The sequence below is a fragment of the Tetrahymena thermophila genome, assembly GCF_000189635.1.
Source record: "Tetrahymena thermophila SB210 genomic scaffold scf_8254664, whole genome shotgun sequence".
Classification (NCBI taxonomy): Eukaryota; Ciliophora; class Oligohymenophorea; order Hymenostomatida; family Tetrahymenidae; genus Tetrahymena; species Tetrahymena thermophila.
The window spans coordinates 331,631-352,872 of record NW_002476431.1 but is presented as its reverse complement, the minus strand read 5'-3'; the positions used below and the strand labels follow the sequence as shown (position 1 = coordinate 352,872).

The window sequence follows — 21,242 nt, the reverse complement described above, 5'->3', positions numbered from 1 at the left end:
CAAAAAAATTTAATTAGCCCATCAAGCTATTTTTATATTTGAAAAGTTTTACTTTCAAAATTGATTGAATTACTACATAAATAAATAAATTCATTCGAAATTGGAATTATATAACTGGTTTTCATTTTACAAAGATTTGAAGTTACTTAATTTATAAATAAATTTGGATTTTTATAAATGTTCGTACTTCATAAATATTTGCAGTTGTTTATATATTTGATTGGTAATTTCTTAGAGGAATAATTAGGAGTTATGAAATTTGAAATGTATGTGTTATAAAAAAAAGAATGATTGATTAATTCATAAATAAACATAGTTAATTAAAATATAAAAAATCATAAGATTTATCGAATTTCTAAAAAAATAATCATCAAAAAAGTTATAATAGCTTAAAATAAGAAATCAAAAATTAAATAAGATTGAAAGCTTACCTCAATTTTTAACGATTTCAAAATGGCAGGTTCAACCTTATAGAGTAGTGTATTAGAAAATTATGGTTTAGAGCTAGGTATTTTCTTTATATGCTCTTTAGCTGTTTCCATACTTTTGATGAAAAAGATTAAGGGTGACATCAATGGATTAGATATTTATTTTGCAACTAAAGATTGGTCTTTTATAAAGCAGTCACCTCATGTTGAGTTATTCGCAAAGGTTTTCAAATCTGTAGTAATATTTATGATCTTTTGGCCTGTCATATCATTAATAGCATGGACTTGTAGTGTTCTTAACTTAGCCTACAATATTCAAAATCATACATCTGAAGATTACCTTCCTGGTGTAGCTATTCTCTTAATAGGTTTAGCTGTTATTTGCTATATTATACCCGTTTTATAGCTTAAATGGAGTAACTTTGTCATCAATTACACAAGCGTAGCTATGTTAATTCTTGGAACATTGTTCTTTTGGGCCTTTTAAATTTGTGCCCTTGTAATGGTTAATGGAAATAAATCGTAATTTATCATAAATCAATTTGTTATTTAACTTACTATGATAAAATAAATTATACCAATTTTTTAATATCAATAAATTTGAGTTACTTAAAGGATTTTAAATTAAATATTTTAATTAACTATTTACACAAATTATTAAAAGATTTTTAGGTTTATCAGCAGTGTTTTTAATGATTAACTCTATCTTCATGATGATTATGGTTTTTATGCATTATTCAAATTCTTCAATGAATATTAAAGACGTGATGTCAAATTACATTCCAAATGAAGAAAGTTTGAGCAAGCCAAATAACTCCACCGTTGAAGCATACATTGATTCAGAATTAAATGATCCTAACTATCACCCAACGACCAAAGAAATCCTATAAATTTTCACAGTATGTAAAAATAATGAACAATTTGAGCATACAGTCTTAAGTGGTGGGCTACAAAGCATGTACTAAAAACTAGTAAATAAATTAATTAATTAACAATATGCTTTATACATCAATATTATATTGTAATTTAATAAAAGACACCAATGAAAAAAATAATAGCATTAGTAGTAGTTTATCTATGTGCTTTAGGAGTACTTATAGCATATAGTGTAATAGTATATCTAAATGCCCCTGAAAAGAGATTAGGTTCCGTTACTAGTATTGCAGTATTTACAACTGATTTAATTATTTTCTACTTAATGAATATTAGACTCGTTAAGGGGCCTATATAAACATCGATTCTTGTTGTTGGATTTAGAGCTTGTTTATTTGCATTTGGAGGAGTTTATTGGTTCTTAGGTTACTGCTTACTTTATTTTATATTTGTAGTATACTTGGGTTACCATTTATCGTAAAGTTATTTGATTAATATATTTTTAATAATTTTAAATAATATTAAAAAAGAGATAAATATTTTCCTTTAAAGATTATCTATGATGATGTTAAATAAAACAAGGTTAACATTAAATCGAAAATTTAAAGAATTTTTAAGTCAATTGAATTGCTATATTTGTTTGCAACTATTGTATTGGCTGCAGTTATGATTTATCTCGGTCGTTAAGATCCTCAAGATGTGCCGATTCAAGGTTTTATAATATATGGAACATATTATCCTTTTTGGGCTTATGGCTTGGCTGTAATTCTATTTGGAATCACCATCTTCTCTTTTATGTGCACAGTTAGAATAAGTTATAGAGAGGCTGATGGAATTAAAGGGAAATTTAATGAAACTTATATAGGAAAAAAAATCAGCCAATACTACCTCTTTATGCTACTAACTTATGCACTTCTAGTTACCTTTGGTGCTCTTTGGTACAGCATAGTGAAAGAATTTTTAATTTTGTTTTCTTGTATTTTCTTGCCTCTAATCTACGAATGTTTCATGATTATGTACTTCAATTTACATCTAAATGATTATTATGTGATAGCTGATATTAGTGTAAATATTATTTATTTATTTATTTTTCAATAATTTATAAACATATTATGAATTTAAACATTTAAAATAAATAGAATTTCAATGAAAAAATGAAAAGAATTAAGGAGTAAAAATTTAATAAAATGAAATACACATTTGCAAAGAATTAGGTTATATAATAGCAGAAGTAGGCAGGAGAATAAAGATAATCAGTAAATATAGCGGGTAATAATAATAATAATAATTCGATTTTACAACCGAATTTAAATAAAACAAATTAACATGATTAATCTAATTAAATATTTATGAATGCAGACTTCAATCAATAAGTTGATATGACTGTTAGAGAAATTGAGTAAAAACTCAATTAAGGTGATACTGAGTCTTAAAAGGGAAGAGCAAGATAGCTTTAGATAGATATAGAATCTTAATATATCAACAAGAAAGATGAGCACATGCTAATCATGTCAGCTAACCAAGAATCTAACTTTGCATACACTTATAACCCTATCCCTGACTGGAGAAAAGAAGATATAGGATTTATCAAAGCTTTCTTAAACAAAAGACTACTTCCTACTGACTACAAAATCATCTTTTCATGTAAATTAAATTAAATAATTAATTTTGATTAAAATATTCTGCAGAATATTAAGTTTTATAATTCAATCATAAATTTTAATTACTACATTCATTTAAATTATCATTGGTTCAATAAAGCAAAATTATTTACAAAGGCAAAAAAATAAAAATTTTTCATTTATTTAGAAGTAATTTCATAATAAAAAAAATTTTTTAAGTTTTAAATTTGAATAACTTATCTTAAATTGTTTACAGCAAGCAAACCAAAATAATATTTTTTTAACACTTTCCCTCAGAAAAACAATAAATTAAATACGAGATGAATAAAATTATAATAAAACAATAAATCGAGCTTGCTATCTTAAATACAAATTTAAATTAATAATTTTTATAAGTAATTTATTTTTATCTAAAATTATTTAGTTATTGCTATGATTTTATTTATGATTGTATACTCAGCTTGTGTTGGTGGTACTTCTAAAAATTTGCCTTTGATTGGTATAACTATTTCAGCTAATATATTGACTTTGATATTCTTACTCATTCCTGTTAAATAATACTTTGAATTCTTAACAAATCCAACACTTTCACAAATAATAACTTTTTGTGTTGGCCTTTGCATAAACTTTGGTTGGGGTTTTTATGAATTTTATAAGCTATACAAAGATGATGGAAGTTCTAGTTAAAATAGCAACTATCATTCAGCTTATTACCTTCTTTATTTTGCTTTTATATTACCTTGGTGTATATCATTTTACTGCTTTATTAGGAGATGGAAAGATTTAAAATGGAGTTTATCAAATACAAAAAGTGTTTTTATATTTGGTATTCTAAGTATAATATTTGCCTTTGGTATGGGAGGATATATAATATACTTTGCTGGAGTGGCTCCTGGTGTTGCAGTAATTGGATTTTGGTTTTTCGTGTATTATGCTATCTTTTTATTTTACATTTATAAAATAAATAATAATTGCCTACCAAGGAAGTGGACTTATTCTACTGCTATAATATGTGTTTGCGTATGCTTATCAGCTTTTATAGCATCATTATGTCTCGATGATTTTAATGATTATTTAGGATTTTCAATCAGCTTCTTAGTTATTAATCTCCTAGTGTTTTTATATTCTTTAGTCGTGATCTAAAAAGATATTATGAGTAAAAAAGAATAGCCTATTTTTGCATCACCTTGGATATTCCCTATATTTAAATATGATTCAAAAATTGGTATTGTTAAAACAAATAATACAGGTTTTACTATATTTTTATTTTCTACTCTTATGTTCTTAGTTTGGACTCTTACTCTTACAATTTGGCTCCAACCAGTAATGAATTAATAGCTTATATAAATTATTTATTAATATTTTTTAAATAGATATTTGTAGGTATAACTTGCAGCTGTTTGATAGAAATATTTTTATTTTTACTCTGTATCTATGTATCTACATGGTGTTAGGTTGAGTTAGGTATTGCTAGTGAAAATTTTAATCCTGATGTAATAAAAGTGTCATGGCTTAAAGCAAAAAAAGCTTACTTAGAGAGTAAAGGTATAACAGATACTGAAAATGCTTTAAATTATGAGTTCTATAGCAAAGAGAGGGAACATAGAAGGGCTTAGATTAATGAATTCGTTTAGCAAAGTTAAAAGAAAGATTCAGGCTTCTACTAAGATCTAGCATCTATTTATGAAGATTATTATAATTCATCAAAATAAAGCAAAAGTGCATTAACTGATGAAATCAAAGTTATGGTTCACTTCTAACTTATGCTCATTTTAGCCTCATAAGATATTAGAGTAAAACTATATTATTTTAATATTAAAAATCATTTTAATTTTTAAATAGAGAAAAAATATGAAAGAGTTCTTGATTTTTATTAATGCTTGCTAAAGAGAGCTTGTTATTGCTGGAATCAATTTTACATAAGATACAGTCTAACATGATGTGGAGACTCGTTATTCAGAAATTATGTTTTAATTAGAATAAATGCCTCCAGAATAATAAGAGTTTGTAGTAGCTGTTCAAAAAAAATTTGTCTAAATGAAGATCTAATAAAAATAGGAAGATGAAGAAAGGGCAAGAAAAGAAGAAGAATTAAAGAAAAAAAGAGAAGAAGACATGTAATAAAAGCTTTTATAGTAATAGCTTCTTTAATAGTAATAAATGTAGCAGTAATAATAGTAATAATAATAGCAATAGTAGTAATAGCAATAATAAACATAATAACAAAACTAGCCTGGACCTGGTATATTAGGAGGTAACACTAATAATAATAACAATAATAATTAGCCTAAAGATGTAAAAGTAGTAGTCAACAACAATAATGGCATTAGTTAACCTATAGTTCCAACTTAAACAAATTAAGGAGGAAATAGTAATAATGGCCCAGCGAACACATAAATAGGCACTAACAATAATAATAATCCTCCTAACTAAAAGCAAAAAGATAATCCACCACCAGCTTAAGTAGCAACTCCTAATAGCATATAAATTGTATTTATTTAATTAATTAATTTCAATTTCGTATTTAAAATAATTTTGTAAAAAGGACTTTAAAACTCCATTAAAAGACTTGGTAGACACTCCAATGAAGTACCTAAGAATTATTGAGGAATTCAAGAAATCTGGAAAAACATATAAGGACGAAACTTATGTTGCTAGTAATGATATACTAAATGAAGAGATGGCAAACGAAGTTAAAGAGTGGAAAAGACCACCTCAAACTGCTACTTTATTTAAGGATAGTATTTCTCCAATGGATATCCGTTAAGGTTATATTGGTGATTGCTACCTTATGAGTGCTATGAGTGTTATGGGTGAAAAAAGAACTGAAAGCTTATTACTTTACGATTGCCCTGAATTTGATAAAGAAGCTAGAGAAAAATGTGGGGCATATATCCTTAAATTTTGGATTAACTCAAATTGGATGTATGTTATTGTGGATAATATTTTACCTTTTGCTCCAGATGGAAAGCTTCTTCTAGGCTAAGCTGAAGATCCAAATGAGCTTTGGCCTTCTATAATAGAAAAAGCTTACTCTAAATTATACGGGGGCTATAATTAAATTGAAGGTGGTAAAGTAAGTTATGCATTACAAGAATTAACTGGAGGACTACCTGAAGAAATTACACTTGACAAATTTTAAGATAATGTTGATGTATTATGGAATAATCTTTTAGATTATAAAAAATTTGTAAATTTTAATTTATTTATTTATTTACTTAATTAAAAAAGTTCAATTTAAAATATTATGTCAAATTTAATTCTATCTTAACTAAGTACATTTAATTATAACAGGGATATATTTTAGGTGCAGGCAGTCCTGCTCATGAAAGAGGAGATAAAGCTGTAAGCCCTTAAGGAATTGTTTATGGTCATGCTTATGCTTTGCTAGATGTTTAAGATGTTGATGGTAATAAATTAGTTTGTTTAAGAAATCCTCATGGTAATCATGGCACAGAATGGAGTGGAGATTGGTCTGATAAAAGTCCTAAATGGAACCCTCGTTTGAGAAAATTGGTAGGAGATACTTTTGAGGATGATGGCAAATTTTGGATGAGTGTGCATGATTTCGTATATGAATATAGAGCTTTATATGTATGCAGATTATTTGATCCTCAAATATGGATAGATTTTGGAGTTATAAGAGTAAAAATTTATTCTTAATACTTTCGAATTTAATTTTTATTAAATAAAAAAATAAATAAATAAATAAATAGGGAGCATGGAAAGGAGAAAAAGCTGCTGGCTTGCCAACTAAAAAAAATCCTAATGCCAAAATTAGCAAAAATCCTAACTATGGTATTTGTGTAACAAGAAAATGTGAAGCATTTATTTCTCTTACAATTGATGAAACAGAAGATAGACTTAATGGCAAATTCCCTATCTATTTTGTAGTTCAGAAAAATGGAGGAAAAAGAGTCACTAAAACATCTTCAGATTTACTTGTTGGTGGATTAAAGTAATTGACTTAGCTAAAAACGGCTACAGCTTAAATCTCGTTAGAAGCTCCTTCTTATCCATATACTTTTTCTTTAATGTGTGCAACAATGTACGAAGGAGATGAGTCTGGATTTAGCTTACAGATATTTTGTTCTGACAAATAAACAACTATCATAGATGATAGCAAATTTTTAAATTGATTTGTATTATTAACTTAAGAAATTAATTAATTAATTTAACTCTTTAATTAAAGTTAAATTTATTTTAAGCAGTTTTACTAATAAATTTGTTCCAAACAATTACTAGATATATTCATTCATTCATTTATGTTAAGTTATTTTATATAGGCACAATTTTCATTTTTAAATTTATAAGTGTATAATTCAAATTAAAGTAAGCAATTTTTTTTACAAACAAATATTAAAGAACAAAATTATTCTATTTTTCTTAAAAAATAAATATAAAATTAGGTATGGGAAATAAAAAATGTTACTTTTAGTTAAATTCATTTAATCCTATTAAAAACATAGGGAAAGATAGAAAGAAGATTAGCAATTTTTAACATAAAAAATATTTATTAAAATAAAATTAATTTTCCATACAAAAAGCAAAAATAAAATAGGTTTGACAAATACAATCTATGAATTTTATTTTGTTTCTTTGCTGTTAATACATTATTTTTAAAAAGTTTAGTTTGAAAGAACTTTGGTAAAATTTAAATAGAGGAAAAATAAATAAATTCAAGAATCTTTTATAAAAATATTCAAAATATTAAGGTTTTTTAAGTAGATTAAATATTTGTAAGCTTTCTTTCAAGAATACTTTATTTTTTATTTTTTGCACTAGTTTATTCGTTAGTTTAAGTTAGTTCTTTATTTCTTTCAGATTTTTCAAAACTATTTGGTGTTTAATGTTGTGAACGAGTGATATATTATTATTGCTTTAAGCATAGAAGATTCAAAGCTTCCTTTGTTTAAGAATAATATACTGGATGAGAAGATATGTTAAGTATTACCATTGTTTTAGAGTTGCTATTCAAACTATTTCTTAGGTATTAAGTTAAAAGGCTATTCCTATATGGTATATGAATAACGTTATTTTTAATACTTTTCAAAACCGCAGAAAGTGCTTAAAGACTTTGATTTATAAATATTGTTTCCTTTTATCCCTCTCCTGTTGTTTAACTAAGCTGAATTCTTTCAGAGCCTTTGATATTTATGATTAAAAATTATTTTAGCTTATTAAAAATTTTTTTATAATTACCTGCTAAATCCACTAAGTGGAGTTGACCCTCATTTACTTTGTTTTAGATTTTATCGAATAATTTAAGCTTAATGGTATAAACCAAGTGAGACCTCGATGAGTGCTAATTACAATTTGTTTTTCGAACTATTCTATTTTTAGTAGCAGAGATAATTTATTATAAAAGAAATTATAGCTTTTATTTAAACTATAGACCTTATGGTAATTTGTTTTGTGACGGCTCCTTTCTTTCTTAAATATTTACATTCTATATCAAATCTTTTATTTTATCATTATAGAGCTCAATAATACTGACTGTTACCTCATTAAATATACCATTAGCTTCATATTCTTCTACTTTCTAACATATCTGCTCTAGGCACCGTGGAATTATTCCTTTTTATTTTTAGTTCTTTATTTCCCCAAACATAGTAAAAGTTTTACCAGAGCCAGTAGGTCCATATGTAAATATTGATACATTTGAGCTTTTAGAGAATAGAAAATGATAATTTGATTACAAATTAAAAAATTATTTCATATAATTTTACCATTAAAAGAAGGAATTCAAAAAAAAATTTAAGTCATTGAATAAATCTACTTATTGAGAGTCTTCTTCAAAAACTTTCATGAAAGTGTATTCAGTGTATTGCTTTTTTTAATTTTTTTCTGGTGATTATAAAGACCGATGAGGATCAAAAAGTAGAACTTTATATTCATCATTTACTATAATAGTTTTATGAGTTGATTCAGGCTAAGGTTTTATCCTGCACACTACTCTTATTCTACCTTTTAACTAAAAATTTATTTATTTATAATAATTTAACAATAAAATTATTATACACTTAGCAGCTCTTCATTAAATTCTAGTATACTTTATCTTTACTAATCCCATAATTCCTTAAAAAATTCTGTTTAATTATATTTTTAAATATCGCTCTCTAAAAACTTTAGCGAATCAATTAATTCCATTTTAAATTGATTTAAATTATAATATTCTTAATTATATTTTATTTAGATTTCTTTATAAATTTGTATTTATTTTAGTTTAGAAGATTTAGCATTTTCTATTTGTAAACATAATTGATGAATTTATTAATATTTTTGTTCAATTAATTAGTTTAAAAGCTGCAATTTTAAAACAAAATCATTTTTTATGCATTTTTCAGATAAAATCTGCTTATTCAACAATTCTAAATTAGATAATTATATCCCTAAATATTTCTTCATTATTTTTTCTTCCTCTTATAATTCTACCAATTCATCGTTAGCAGTATATTCTAAGAAATTTATATTTTTATTTTATTTTTATGCCTATTATCTCATTAAGATGTAAAGGATATTTTGCAAATTAATTTGATAGATGTTAGAATTTAATTGATTTGAAATTTTAATTAAAAATATTTAGCTAAGTAAGTCTTATTTAAAATTCTTAGCTAAATTAGATATAATGAATTTCTTTATTTATTGAATTGAATTCATGATTTTATTTAAAATACAAAAATAGAAGCAATATAAATAATAAATATAAAGTAAACTAAATTAAAATAACTATTAATCATTTTAATTATTGAAATTTGTATAAATTAAGTAATTTAAATTAGCTACTGAAGCTTATCATCAAAAAATATATTTATTTAAGTTTGTTTAATAATTAATGTGGGTTCAATTGATACAATACTTTTATTCAGAGATGAAACTCCAATGTCAATCAAAGTATTTTGATTTAGATGAAGAGTCTCTATAAGATTTTTAAGGAGAGTACATTTCTAAATAATGAATATTAAAAATATTGAATATTTTAAAATTGTTAGGTTTTATTACCTGTTTGTATAATATTAGAAGGAGATTTATCGCTTAAATAATTCATATATTCATATTGTAATTATTTTTTGATAGACTCGTTTTCACTTATTTTTTATTATAATAAATAGCTAAGCCTATCAACTTCTTAAGACAATAATATAATTCTATTTTCGTAATCAATTACAATATTTTGCAGATGCTAAATTTAATTTTTATCGTGTGCCTATTTTAATTTTTTATTAAATACATTATGCAAATTTGAATAAAAATTACCTAAAATAAGGAATGCTCTCTTTCTAGAGTATCTAGCTTTTTTTAGCATTCTTAAAACTATTAATCTTTATCTTTGAGTTGCTAACTAACTTCTAGCTATTTAATTTTAGCTTCAGATAAAGATTAATTTAAAGTTTCTATTATTTTTTGGAGTTCTAAAATTAAAACAATAATATTTAATTATTTATAGAGTTTATTAAAGTCTTTTAATAATTTTTAAAGTAAATAAATTAGATTAATAAACTTTAACAAAATCTTTAGAGCCAAAAATTATAAAATTATAATCTTTTTAATATTATTTTGTCATTTTAAAAACAGATTATTATAAAAAATTTAGATTTATATTAAACATTTTTTAAAATTTAAATTTAATTTAGAATTAAAATTTATAAAAATATTGGAAATTTAATTTATTATAAAAAATTCTTCCATTTAATTTATTATTGAAAATTCTTGAGAAAATATTTATCTTTTATTAATTAAATAATTTTGTTTATTTATCAAACACCTTTACTTTTTTGGTAAAGTAATGTAAGTAATGTTGTTTAGTGTTTATATTATTCAAATTAGATTAATAATTAATTTTGTCATAATTAAGTTGCTTTATTTAATTAAAGTTAAAGTAACCTAAAAAAAATAGTTAAATTTCTGTGATCTAATTTATGAAAAGTTTGCAGTAAATAGTTTGAAAAAAATTTTGCTTTCCTTTATTGAATTTGCAGTAAGTAAATATTTTATATGATAAAAGAAATTTAGAAAATTAAAAATATTAGTGAATTTACATTCTACTTCTATTTATTCTTTTTCAATAGATGAATATTTCTCCTCTAGCTATTCTATGTTATGCTCAAGAAGTTTATTATATTTTTACACTTACATAATTTCTTGTTAAAGCTTAGGAATTTACTTTAAATCTTCTTCTATGAGTCTTGAATTTAATTTTAAATCCCCTATTTATTCTAGGAGCTGATATATATATGTATGTATAAAATAGTAAATTTAATTATATTTCTTCTTAAATTAAAAAAATACATCGTCGTTTTGTTATTCCTGCTTCCTTAAATTCTAATTTAGCTTATCATTCTCATTAGTAAGTATTATTATCTGTTAAGTTTAATAAATTAATGATAATCAATTCCAAATAATAGTATGAATTACTCTTTGTTCATATTATTTTAGAGTTTTTTCTAGTTAAAATTTGTAATCAATATCAAAATTAACTTCATTCGATTCAAGATCAGGTAAAAGCCATTTTGAATCTCCTAAATTTTTATAAAATAATTTAAGAAATTTAAGAATTTTATTTTAAATAAAAGTAAATGCGTTATAAAAATTAATAAGACCAATAGAAAAAGAGTTAAGAAAGATAGAAATTAGAAAAATATTAATTAAATATTCGTGAGAGGAAATAATTTAATCAAGGTAAGAAGTAAAATTCAATAAAAAAAGAGCATCGAAATAAAAATAATAGAAATTAAATACTTTCTTATAGACTTAGTAATTAGTCTATTCTTGATTTTTAATAATCTATTGTTTTATTTAGTGTGTCAACTTAAGAAATATGTTTTTGTAATTCCTAAATTTCCAGGTCTTTGTTGTGGAGGTTTTCAGTTTATACTTTTATCTAAAAATATGAAATAATATATATTTTAATTAATTTTCTAACATTTAAAAATGTAATAAATTACAAGCAATTTTAATTCTTTTATTTGTTATTGAAGTTATTCATCTCCTTCATTTTTACCAGTTTCCTAATTCTTGTTTTGTTACTAGGAAACATCTGATTCATTGGAAGGTAATTTCTAAGATATATTAAATTATTCTTTTTCTTCACCATTTAGAAGCTTAACAACTAGCTCATCTTACTCAATTACTGAAGGGTCAGCAGAAATATAGTATTTATTATCATTCCTAATATTTATTAACATAAATTTTTCAACCAGTATTTAAGGAGACAATGTAAAATTACATAATATTAGAGACATTAACACTAGGAATAGGATATGCTGGAGTAATTTATGGACTCGATTAGCTAACATCGTGAGATTTATAATTTGACTCTAGCTAAAATGTCTAGATAAACTTTTATTATAAAGATTAAATCATAATATCCTTTACTTTAATTTCACTTTCTAGTTAGCTCTGCTTCTCTTTAATTTTGTTTATTGCTTAATTTTTTTTTATAATTATTCCTTCTAATACAGTAATATCTTACTTAAGTTAAACTATTATTTTTCATTTATAAAATGATTAATTAACAAGCATTTATTAAAAGTAATTTTTAAAAGTGAATTAAAGTCTTAATAAATAATATAAAATAATTAATCATTAAAAAATAGCATATTCTTTACTTGTTTACTATTATTAGTTCATGCTTTATTGCAATATGATATTATTAGATTACGGAGAGAATATAAAAGAACTATTTGGTGAAGGTGGAGTGCTATATGAGTGATTATAGCTATTTTTAGTCTAAATATTTAATAAAGATTAAGTTGGCTATATTTTTCTTAAAGCTTTTTTTAAACTCATGTTTTCTTTTTCAAGATTATCAACTTGTTTTTTAATTTATTAGAGCTAATTTTCTTTAATTGTTAATTTATAATTCATTTCAGATAGCTTGACTTATTGTCTTATAGATTCTTCTTCAACTTACATTTCTTATGTAGTTTTATTTAAGCTTTCATGTATATAAGATTAAGCTAGATTTTATTGATTTGCTTGGTTGTTATCGTAATCTGAGTTTTTAAAAGTATGAGCATCATCATTATCAATTTTGTTAAAATTAACTTTAAAATAAAATGAGTAGAGTAAATAAATATAAAAATAAAAATTAAATTAATTTATATATTTATTTATTACTATTTTTCTACTAATTAAAATTCTTAGAGGAAAGCAGCTCTTTAGTAAAGTTAGTATCTCTATAAATAAATAGAAAAAAATATAATAAAGGTTTAAATAATTTGTTGATTCATTTAAATAGAAAGGATACTTAATTATTTGTATTTTTTGTTAAGTGAGTTAGTTAATATAAATTAATTTTCTACTTTTAAAATAAAAAATGACTGATTACAAATGTTGAGGAGTATTTTGAAAGCTTGGAGTGGGTGATACATTAGATTCACAATTTGTATCAATATGAATCAACCGAATTCTATGATGAAGTTGTTAGTTAGTTTCTTAAGCAAAGCCTATATGCTTAGAATTCAATTTTAATTTATCAATAAGATGATCATTTTATTAAATCTCTTCATCTTAATTAATATTGTATTTTCTCATAATCCTATCATACTCATCTCCATTATATTATTATTAGCTATTCTCAAAACTCTAACTCTTCAAATTTTCAGCAAATACTTCTTACTTTAACATGATTTACAATTTCTATTGAAACTGGAAAGATTGTGCTGATCAAAATCTTATTATAAATAAAAATTCAATATCAGCAAATTTTTAAGAATATTTGATTATTATTATTTTTTTTTTTGCGTAATTATCAGCTAACTTAATTTCTTTCTATTATTATGACAAAGGAGTGTTATTAATTCTGATAATATTATGAAATTTCATAATTATTTGTTCTATTTAATTGTTATAAATAGTCATAAATTACCTAGTTTAATAAAAAAAACACGAAATAAAAGTATTATAAATAATTGATTGTATTTTTTAACTAAAATTATTATTTCGCAAATTTAAATTTAAAAATGAATGAATATTTTTATCATAAAATCTGAATTAAAACAACAAAATGAATATTATAAAAAACTAAAGTAATTTTTGAAACAATTTTGTTGAAATTTGAATTAAGTTTGAAGTATTTCTTTTCTTTAATAAAATAAAGATAAAATAATTCATGGTAATACAAAACAATTTTTGAAAAAATAAATAAAATTTTATTCAAAAAAAATGTTTTGTTTTTTTGATTTTTAAAGTATTTTAAAAATTTCATTTATTACCTCTTTCAAACTGTTAAATTTCAAACATTAAATAAATACCCAAATTATAAGCTTATTTAACAATTTATTTAGAAATAATATTTTTTGTATAATTTATATAAAAATAAATATTCAATATAAAATGTTTAATTTTATAATTTAATAAAAATGTATTTAAAAGAAAAATTAGATGAATCCAGGTGAATAAAAATATAGAATTATTTCGAAAAGACTTTAAACAAGTAAATATGTAAGCTAAATATTGTATTTTTTTCAACTAAAATCGAAATCTACAAATAAGAGTTCATTTTTAATTTTAGGATGCATAAGAGGTTCGTTTCTAAGACTAGGATCATTGACAAAAACTGAGTTTTCTGGGTCGTATTAAGCACTGACATATGTAAATCCTTCCATTTAGCATGATTCTGTAATTTTACCTTTTTAATCTTTCTTTTCTATTTCTGGTTCTTCTACAAAAGGAATATCTTCTAATTTAACCTTATCATACATAATAATCTTTGAGGCTAAAACTGCAGTATCAGTAGACATCTATATCTTAGTCAATTTTCTCAATTCAAATCCTTCATTTCTTAATTCTTTAGTTCTATCTTTGGGAGGGTGATCACCCAAAATACCACCAAAAACAAAAGCATCATAATTTTCTAAATCTGAGGGTTAAAGTTCTTTTTCAGCTCTCATATCTAATAAGATAACTTTTTTAAAGGGTACAGAAATTTTTTCATTTTTTTTTTCATCTTCAAACTCTAGCTTCTCTTGGTTTTGTATGTATTTACCAATCTTTTCTTTAAGTTCAATTATCATATTTCCTCCCCTTTTTTCGTGTTCTTCCTAAAGCTGTTGATAATTTTTCTTGTAATCTTCATTTTCATCACTAGTAGGATCTTCGAAATAGGATGAATTTGTGAAAACTAATTTAGCATTAGTCTTTTACAGGTATCTTAACATATTAAAGTACTCGCACAGAGCCCAATCATATAATCCTTAATCTACCTATTCTATGATAAAATATTTTCTTGGAAATTAGGTTTGTTATGTATCCATTTTAAATTTTAGCTTGTTTTTTTTTCAATATTTTAAAATATTATCTATGATTAATCAGTAAAAATTTATATTAAATATTAATTACTTTTAAAATACTCTTTTTCTTAAGTTAAAATGTATGTAGCTTTAAAGCCAAATTTAATATTTCTAAATGCGAAAGAAAATCTATCAAATTAACCAAACAAATATTAAATAGATGGATATAAAATAAATGAAATTAATAATAAATTTTACAATAAATTGTAAAAAGATTTTGTAGAAAATTTTTTTTCAAATTGTATCTTAGTGTAAAAATTATACTAAAAACATAAAGATAAATAGCTTAAAAATAATTTATTTATCAAATAATTTTGTAACCAGTAAGAATATAACCGCTATAAGGACTCATCATTGTTATGGGATGAGTTCTATTTTTTAAAACCTAACATTTAAATAAAAAATATTAATACTAAGTTAGATTGAAACACTTAATTAAATTACTTAATGCTCTCTATAGAATATATCAAATATTTTTATGTTAACAAAGTCTCTTTCTTACTGCATTAAGTCAAAAGAATTTTGCAAGCACTATTTATTTATTTATTTATATTATTTTTAGTCATTTACTTAATTATAATGAAAATTACTTCTAGATAATTGGAGTAAGCTAAAAGAACTCCGTTAGGAACAAGTAAATGCATAAACTTTTCGACGATTTCGGTAACATCGAAATCTCCAACAATTAAAAGGCTTTATATTAATAAGTTTAAATAAAAAATTGCTTAAATGTTTAAAACGAGTTACTGAGTAAATTTATCGGTCTTGGCTTCTGCAACTTAGTTTGGATTTCTAAATTCAACTGAAGAATTTAAATGTTAAGGAACATTCATTTATGAATAGCAAGTGATTTGATTGAAAGGCATTTTTTCTTTCATGTAATGAATTTTTCCTTTTCCATTCAATCTAATAACAGCACCACCTAATATAGCACCTTTAGTATTATCAAAAAGGGCAATATTAGAACCTTCTCTAATGTTTGCATAGTGCATAAACATGCTAAAAGCATCACCTCTCATATAGCTAATTAATTTATTATTTTAATTTTTTTTTTTAAGCTTATTTAAATTCTATAATCTTACTTAACAAGCTTTGGATTTTCTTGATAAAGGGTTTCTACTACATTTAAAGGTGTTGTTTTCAGGACAGTGAAGTAAAAGAAATATCTTTTATGTTTATTTTTAAAATATTAATATCCTTTGTTATATTTATATTAAATGAAAATAAAGTCTACTTAAATTAATAAAGATTTTTTATATCTATCTACTTTAAATATTTTAAAAAATGTCATCAAAAAAAGCTCATAAATTACTTTTCTTTTTTTCTTTGCAAGTATTTCTCTTTGGAGAATGCTGTACGCTAATTAAATTTATCATTATTTTCATAGATTTTTTTAATTATCTCTGAATTTGAGATATTTGGATCTTTTTTCATTAGCTCTATTTCTTCATTTGATAGCTTTTAGACAGAGTTATCATTGAAAATATTTCTATTATCTCTTTGTTCTGATTATTCTTCTTCACTAATTTTTTTGATGAAAATATCATATTTTAAGAAAAATTAACTTCAAAAGTATATTTATTTATTACTAGTTTTCTTCATAGTTATAGAATTAATTGAAATTATAAGGGTCATAAACAATTTAATCATTTGAGTATTCATAGACAACATTGTATTCTTTTCCAACAATATCTTTCATGCTAATCATTTTCTTTCTCCATTTGGTCTTTCTATGTTTTTTAAATTTTTTATTAATTAATTTATTAAAGCTAAACATATTTGAAATAAACGCTTGAGCAACATTGAAGGAACATTATTCAAATTAAGTAATTAAATGATAATTTACTTATTCTCCTTTAAATTTACGATTTTGCGATTATCTCTATTATCAATTAAGAGGACATATTCATTCCCTTTAATTACATTATCTGATTATTAGTTATCCTAATTAATTGGAGCCTAATCGACTTGCTATTGTTCAGCGTTTTCTTAAATTATTGGCTATATTTCTTGCTTTTCAATTTCACTCATTTCTAAAAAGTTTATTTAAGGATTTATTTTATTTTAGTTTTATTATATACAAATTTATATATATATAAACCTTGTAAAGCATCTATCAATAAAATCAATTAATATATTTATATTCATCATTCATATAATCAATAAAGTTAATAATTTACATTTATATTTTGTATTTAAGTATTTTCTCCTAAAATGTGAGTAGAATATAATGCTTCTTTATTAGAAATGGTTGTTTGACATATTTTATTAACTTTTATAATTAAATTTATTCTCAAAAATACATTACAAATGTTTTATTTTTTTAATAAATTTTCATTAAATTTTTTTTTGATAAAATATTTTAAGAAATTTAATCAAATTGAAGTTATTAAGAATAAATTTTTTAATAATTTATAATTTTTGGCTGCAGGCTTATTTTCGCTCGTTTTTTTCAAGCTAAAATCTAGCTACAAATTTATTTAATTTTTGGTTTAGTTGTTTGTTATATTTAAATAAATTATATAATATTAATTAAAAAATAATTTAAAATTGGATAACTAGTAAAGTAAAATGGAAGTTGAGGTTTAAGAGGAAGAAGCTAAATAAATAGAATATGTTAGACCCTTAGGATAGATATGCAGATTTGAGTGCCCTGCAAATAAAGAATAGCATTCGAAATTCCTTAATTCTTATTAGATGTACAAATATCATATTAAATATTGCAGAGAACTGAGATGTCTGTAAGAAGTATTTGTTTGCAAATTTTGTGTCAAGCTATTTTTAGAAATCAAAAAAAGAGATGAGCACTAAATTAACTGTTCATGTAGATTAGTTCAAGAAAATGTTATTTTTGAAATACCTGATCACTTAAAAACTCGTTATCCTTTGAATAAGATAACATTTGAAAATTAAGAAGAGTTTTATCAAATAATTGATAAATTTCCACTTTAGGAACCTTTGTCAATAAATTTAATAGATAGCAGTTGTTTAAAAAGTGATTTTGATGAGGAAGGAGAGGAGTTGATTAAAACTGATAAAAGTTGTTGTGAGAATTCAAATAATGTTTTTTCTGAAGATTTAATGTGTAGTGATGAAGATGATTCATAACTTTCTGAATTAGAATAATTTTCTCCAAAAAAATATCTTTAAAATTATATAGGTTCTAACAACTCATAATAAAATCTTTCTCTTATAAGCTAGTAGATAGATATATTATCTGTTTAAGAATAGCTCATTTAACCTTCAAACACTATTATGGTAGAAGAAGAAGAATAAGATTATGATGATAAAAAACCTTCTAGAAAAAAACACTCTTTAAGGAGCTTTAAGAATATCATTAAAAAAAAAATAGAATAACCTAAGGCCATTTAAGAGTCAGCAGTGCTTCAATAATAAATAGTTTCATAAAATAATTAAAAACTTACTCATTAAGTTGAATAATTCTTCAATAATAACATAGAATTACCTTTTGAATAATAAATTTTATAATAAAAAAAAATTTTAGAAATTTAAGCTTCTCTTGTTAATGAAAAAATTACCGATTTATAAAATTTAAAATTGATAATTGATTAGAAAAATGAAAAAGAATCTTCTAAATTAGAATGTGGATAGGAGGAAGCATAAAATTAAAAGTCAATAAGTAGCAATCAGAAGTCTTAAAAAAATTATATTGATAAAGATGATGATGATAGTTTTTGTTTTTTAGAAGCTTAAGAATGCATTTTAAATGGTATACATAACAATTAGAAATAGTATGATCGCTTTTTTAAGGTTAAATAACATATTTAAATAAAGGTCATGGATGTAACTTCAGAAAATTAAGTTATATTACAATAAGAAGAAAATTTTATTGATGATTATAATTATGTTTCTTATTTATCAATGAAAAATTTTTAAAAATTTAATTCTTATCTTGTTAAGAATAAATCGAAATTACAACCTTAAGATCATTTAATAGCTTCTTACACTGTAAATCATTATGACTCTAAAAAATATTTAGAAGAACACCTAATGAAAACTCCTAATGATAATTAATTCTGTTTAATGTAAATTGAAATTACTAAACTCCAAGATTTATTTAATACAAAGCAGCCACATAATTGCTTATTCGAAGATAGTAGTAATATCACTGATAGTATCTATAAATCATAGTATTCTATATTTATTCTTGTATTAGAGAATTCTAAAATATTTGATAAGGATTTTGTTCCATAGCCTCCATAAAATGCTTTAGATTGCACTGATGTATATATGAAGCCTATGTAATAATATTCATTTTAGTAAAAATAGCTTACTGCTTAATAAGCAAAAATTTAAAATAAATCTGAAAATAAAAGCTAATTATCAAATGATTGCAATGAAACTATTAGATTAAATCTTTATGCTTTTGAAGGTTTTTAAGTTTTTAACAATGACCTTAATTTGCATGAAGTTTATTTATTTGATAAATTATCTATAGAACTCCTGGAAGCAACTGCAATAGATTTAAAAATATTAGAGCATTTAAAATCTTAAACTTAAAAGTAGCTTTTCTAATACTCTAATGACATAGAAATTTATAGTAAATAAAAGGAAGAAAAAATTTAGTAGTTACTTGAGATTAAAAGTAGAATAGAATAAGATAAGAGGGCTACATTGACTAAAAAAAAAGCCAGAATTGGCAAAGAAAAAAATTTAGAAGAGCTAATTTAAAAGAAAATGAGTGAAAAAGAAAATAATTTACTAAAGTTTAATTAAATGCAAAAGGAAATAAAAGAAATGCATAGTTAAGTTAATTAGCTTAGATAAAATCTTCAAATAGAGATAGATAAAGAGTATTAGCTGGCAAAAGAAAAATCTGATTAAATTTATTATTAACAGATGGATAAACACAGAGCTGAAGTAATTTCACTAGCAAGTGAAAACATATTAGATTTATATAGTGTTATTGAATTCTATAAATAAGAAAATTAGCTATTATTTAAGGAATAGTATGAGTTAATGGATATATAAAGAAAGTAAGGCTAAGCTTTACTAAAATATGATGCAAAATATGAAAATTTATAAAATGCAAAAAGAAATAAAGAAAAACTTATTTCATTATAAAAAAATAAATAGTAGACTGCCTACTTATGTTTGAAATGTAAAAAATACCCTTAAAACTGTTTACAAAAACCTTGTGGTCATGTTGTCTTTTGCTATTCATGTCTCAATGAAGAAAATGAAGAAAAAGAAATAATATTCTGCAAAATCTGCAAAATAGAAATCATTAAATTTTCAGAAATAAAATATAAAATTATACATTGATTGATTGACTTGATATTTCAAAATTACACCTTAAATTCCAAGAATAAAAGAAAACTTTATCTTTTTTAAACAAGAAGCTTATAATTTTATGATTGAATAAAAAAATAAAGATTTTAAATTATTAGCAACATAAGTGTTAAAATTAATAATGACTTCAATTTCTATGTTATTCATTCATTAAAGCTAATCACCCTAACTATATTAAACACAGCCTTCATGTTATATATTTTAAAGTTTTTTTTTACTTTATTAAATTATATAATTTACTATTTTTTAATAACGAATAATTAAAATTTAAAATATTCCTCAATTTTTATTCAAGTTTGACTAAGTAAAAAGCCAAATATTTAAAATTATTTTCATTTAAAAATTGATAAAATATGTTTAAGTACAAAAAACTTATCACAATTATTACTCTTTAATATATTTAATAATAAATTCAAATTTATCTAAATTGCTTAAAATTATAGATAAAGACTAATGTTAATCTCAAATATTGTTATTCAATTAAATATATTTATTTTTGATTTATAAATTGGTATTTGCAATAAAAAAATTAATTGATGGATGGAATAAGAAATTAATTGAAGCTTATTTAAGAATAGTGTATTATATAGTTTTATAAATTTAAATATATTTTACTATAATTACTATTAATTTCAATTTTATTATTCATTCAATTTTATCTATTTGAATCTTTCTTTTCCTATTATAAATTTAAATAAATAGTTAAAGAATAA

General features: G+C 22.8%; 6 protein-coding genes across 6 annotated transcripts; 2 read left to right on the top strand and 4 right to left on the bottom strand. All coding sequences in view use genetic code 6, as the record gives it.

Moving 5' to 3' along the window:
• Positions 1 to 453: 453 nt before the first annotated feature.
• Positions 454 to 7,062, top strand: TTHERM_00522700 (calpain family cysteine protease; the record flags this gene model as incomplete). Its single annotated transcript, XM_001014448.3, has 11 exons — positions 454 to 950; positions 1,093 to 1,399; positions 1,465 to 1,778; positions 1,832 to 2,366; positions 2,441 to 2,945; positions 3,348 to 4,246; positions 4,297 to 4,716; positions 4,766 to 5,413; positions 5,469 to 6,113; positions 6,218 to 6,568; positions 6,640 to 7,062. The coding sequence occupies 11 exons, from the start codon at positions 454 to 456 to the stop codon at positions 7,060 to 7,062; spliced, it is 5,544 nt and encodes a 1,847-aa protein (XP_001014448.3).
• Positions 7,063 to 7,435: 373 nt separating this feature from the next.
• Positions 7,436 to 9,479, bottom strand: TTHERM_000522699 (kinesin motor catalytic domain protein). The gene is made up of 4 exons (XM_012797325.1): positions 8,945 to 9,479; positions 8,653 to 8,897; positions 8,126 to 8,589; positions 7,436 to 8,068 (listed from the first exon to the last, which is right to left on the bottom strand). Exons 1-4 carry the CDS (start codon positions 9,425 to 9,427, stop codon positions 7,626 to 7,628), a joined length of 1,635 nt encoding a protein of 544 aa, XP_012652779.1. The 5' UTR covers positions 9,428 to 9,479; the 3' UTR covers positions 7,436 to 7,625.
• Positions 9,480 to 9,808: 329 nt separating this feature from the next.
• TTHERM_00522690 (kinesin motor domain protein) lies at positions 9,809 to 13,552 on the bottom strand (the record flags this gene model as incomplete). Its single annotated transcript, XM_001014447.2, has 12 exons — positions 9,809 to 9,870; positions 9,926 to 10,130; positions 10,181 to 10,335; positions 10,963 to 11,146; positions 11,213 to 11,284; positions 11,339 to 11,442; positions 11,663 to 11,804; positions 11,869 to 12,091; positions 12,150 to 12,405; positions 12,532 to 12,969; positions 13,043 to 13,101; positions 13,254 to 13,552. The coding sequence occupies 12 exons, from the start codon at positions 13,550 to 13,552 to the stop codon at positions 9,809 to 9,811; spliced, it is 2,199 nt and encodes a 732-aa protein (XP_001014447.2).
• An 839-nt stretch (positions 13,553 to 14,391) lies between these two features.
• On the bottom strand, positions 14,392 to 15,180 carry TTHERM_000522689 (SAM-dependent RNA methyltransferase, putative; the record flags this gene model as incomplete). Its single annotated transcript, XM_012797324.1, has 1 exon — positions 14,392 to 15,180. One exon carries the CDS (start codon positions 15,178 to 15,180, stop codon positions 14,392 to 14,394), a length of 789 nt encoding a protein of 262 aa, XP_012652778.1.
• Positions 15,181 to 15,520: 340 nt separating this feature from the next.
• Positions 15,521 to 17,367, bottom strand: TTHERM_00522670 (eukaryotic initiation factor 3, gamma subunit; the record flags this gene model as incomplete). The annotated part of the gene is made up of 8 exons (XM_001014445.3): positions 15,521 to 15,601; positions 15,661 to 15,747; positions 15,807 to 15,909; positions 15,964 to 16,239; positions 16,299 to 16,382; positions 16,529 to 16,738; positions 16,806 to 16,946; positions 17,063 to 17,367. The coding sequence occupies 8 exons, from the start codon at positions 17,365 to 17,367 to the stop codon at positions 15,521 to 15,523; spliced, it is 1,287 nt and encodes a 428-aa protein (XP_001014445.2).
• Positions 17,368 to 17,736: 369 nt separating this feature from the next.
• On the top strand, positions 17,737 to 20,502 carry TTHERM_00522660 (hypothetical protein; the record flags this gene model as incomplete). The annotated part of the gene is made up of 1 exon (XM_001014444.3): positions 17,737 to 20,502. The coding sequence occupies exon 1, from the start codon at positions 17,788 to 17,790 to the stop codon at positions 20,500 to 20,502; it is 2,715 nt and encodes a 904-aa protein (XP_001014444.1). The 5' UTR covers positions 17,737 to 17,787.
• Positions 20,503 to 21,242: the final 740 nt, after the last annotated feature.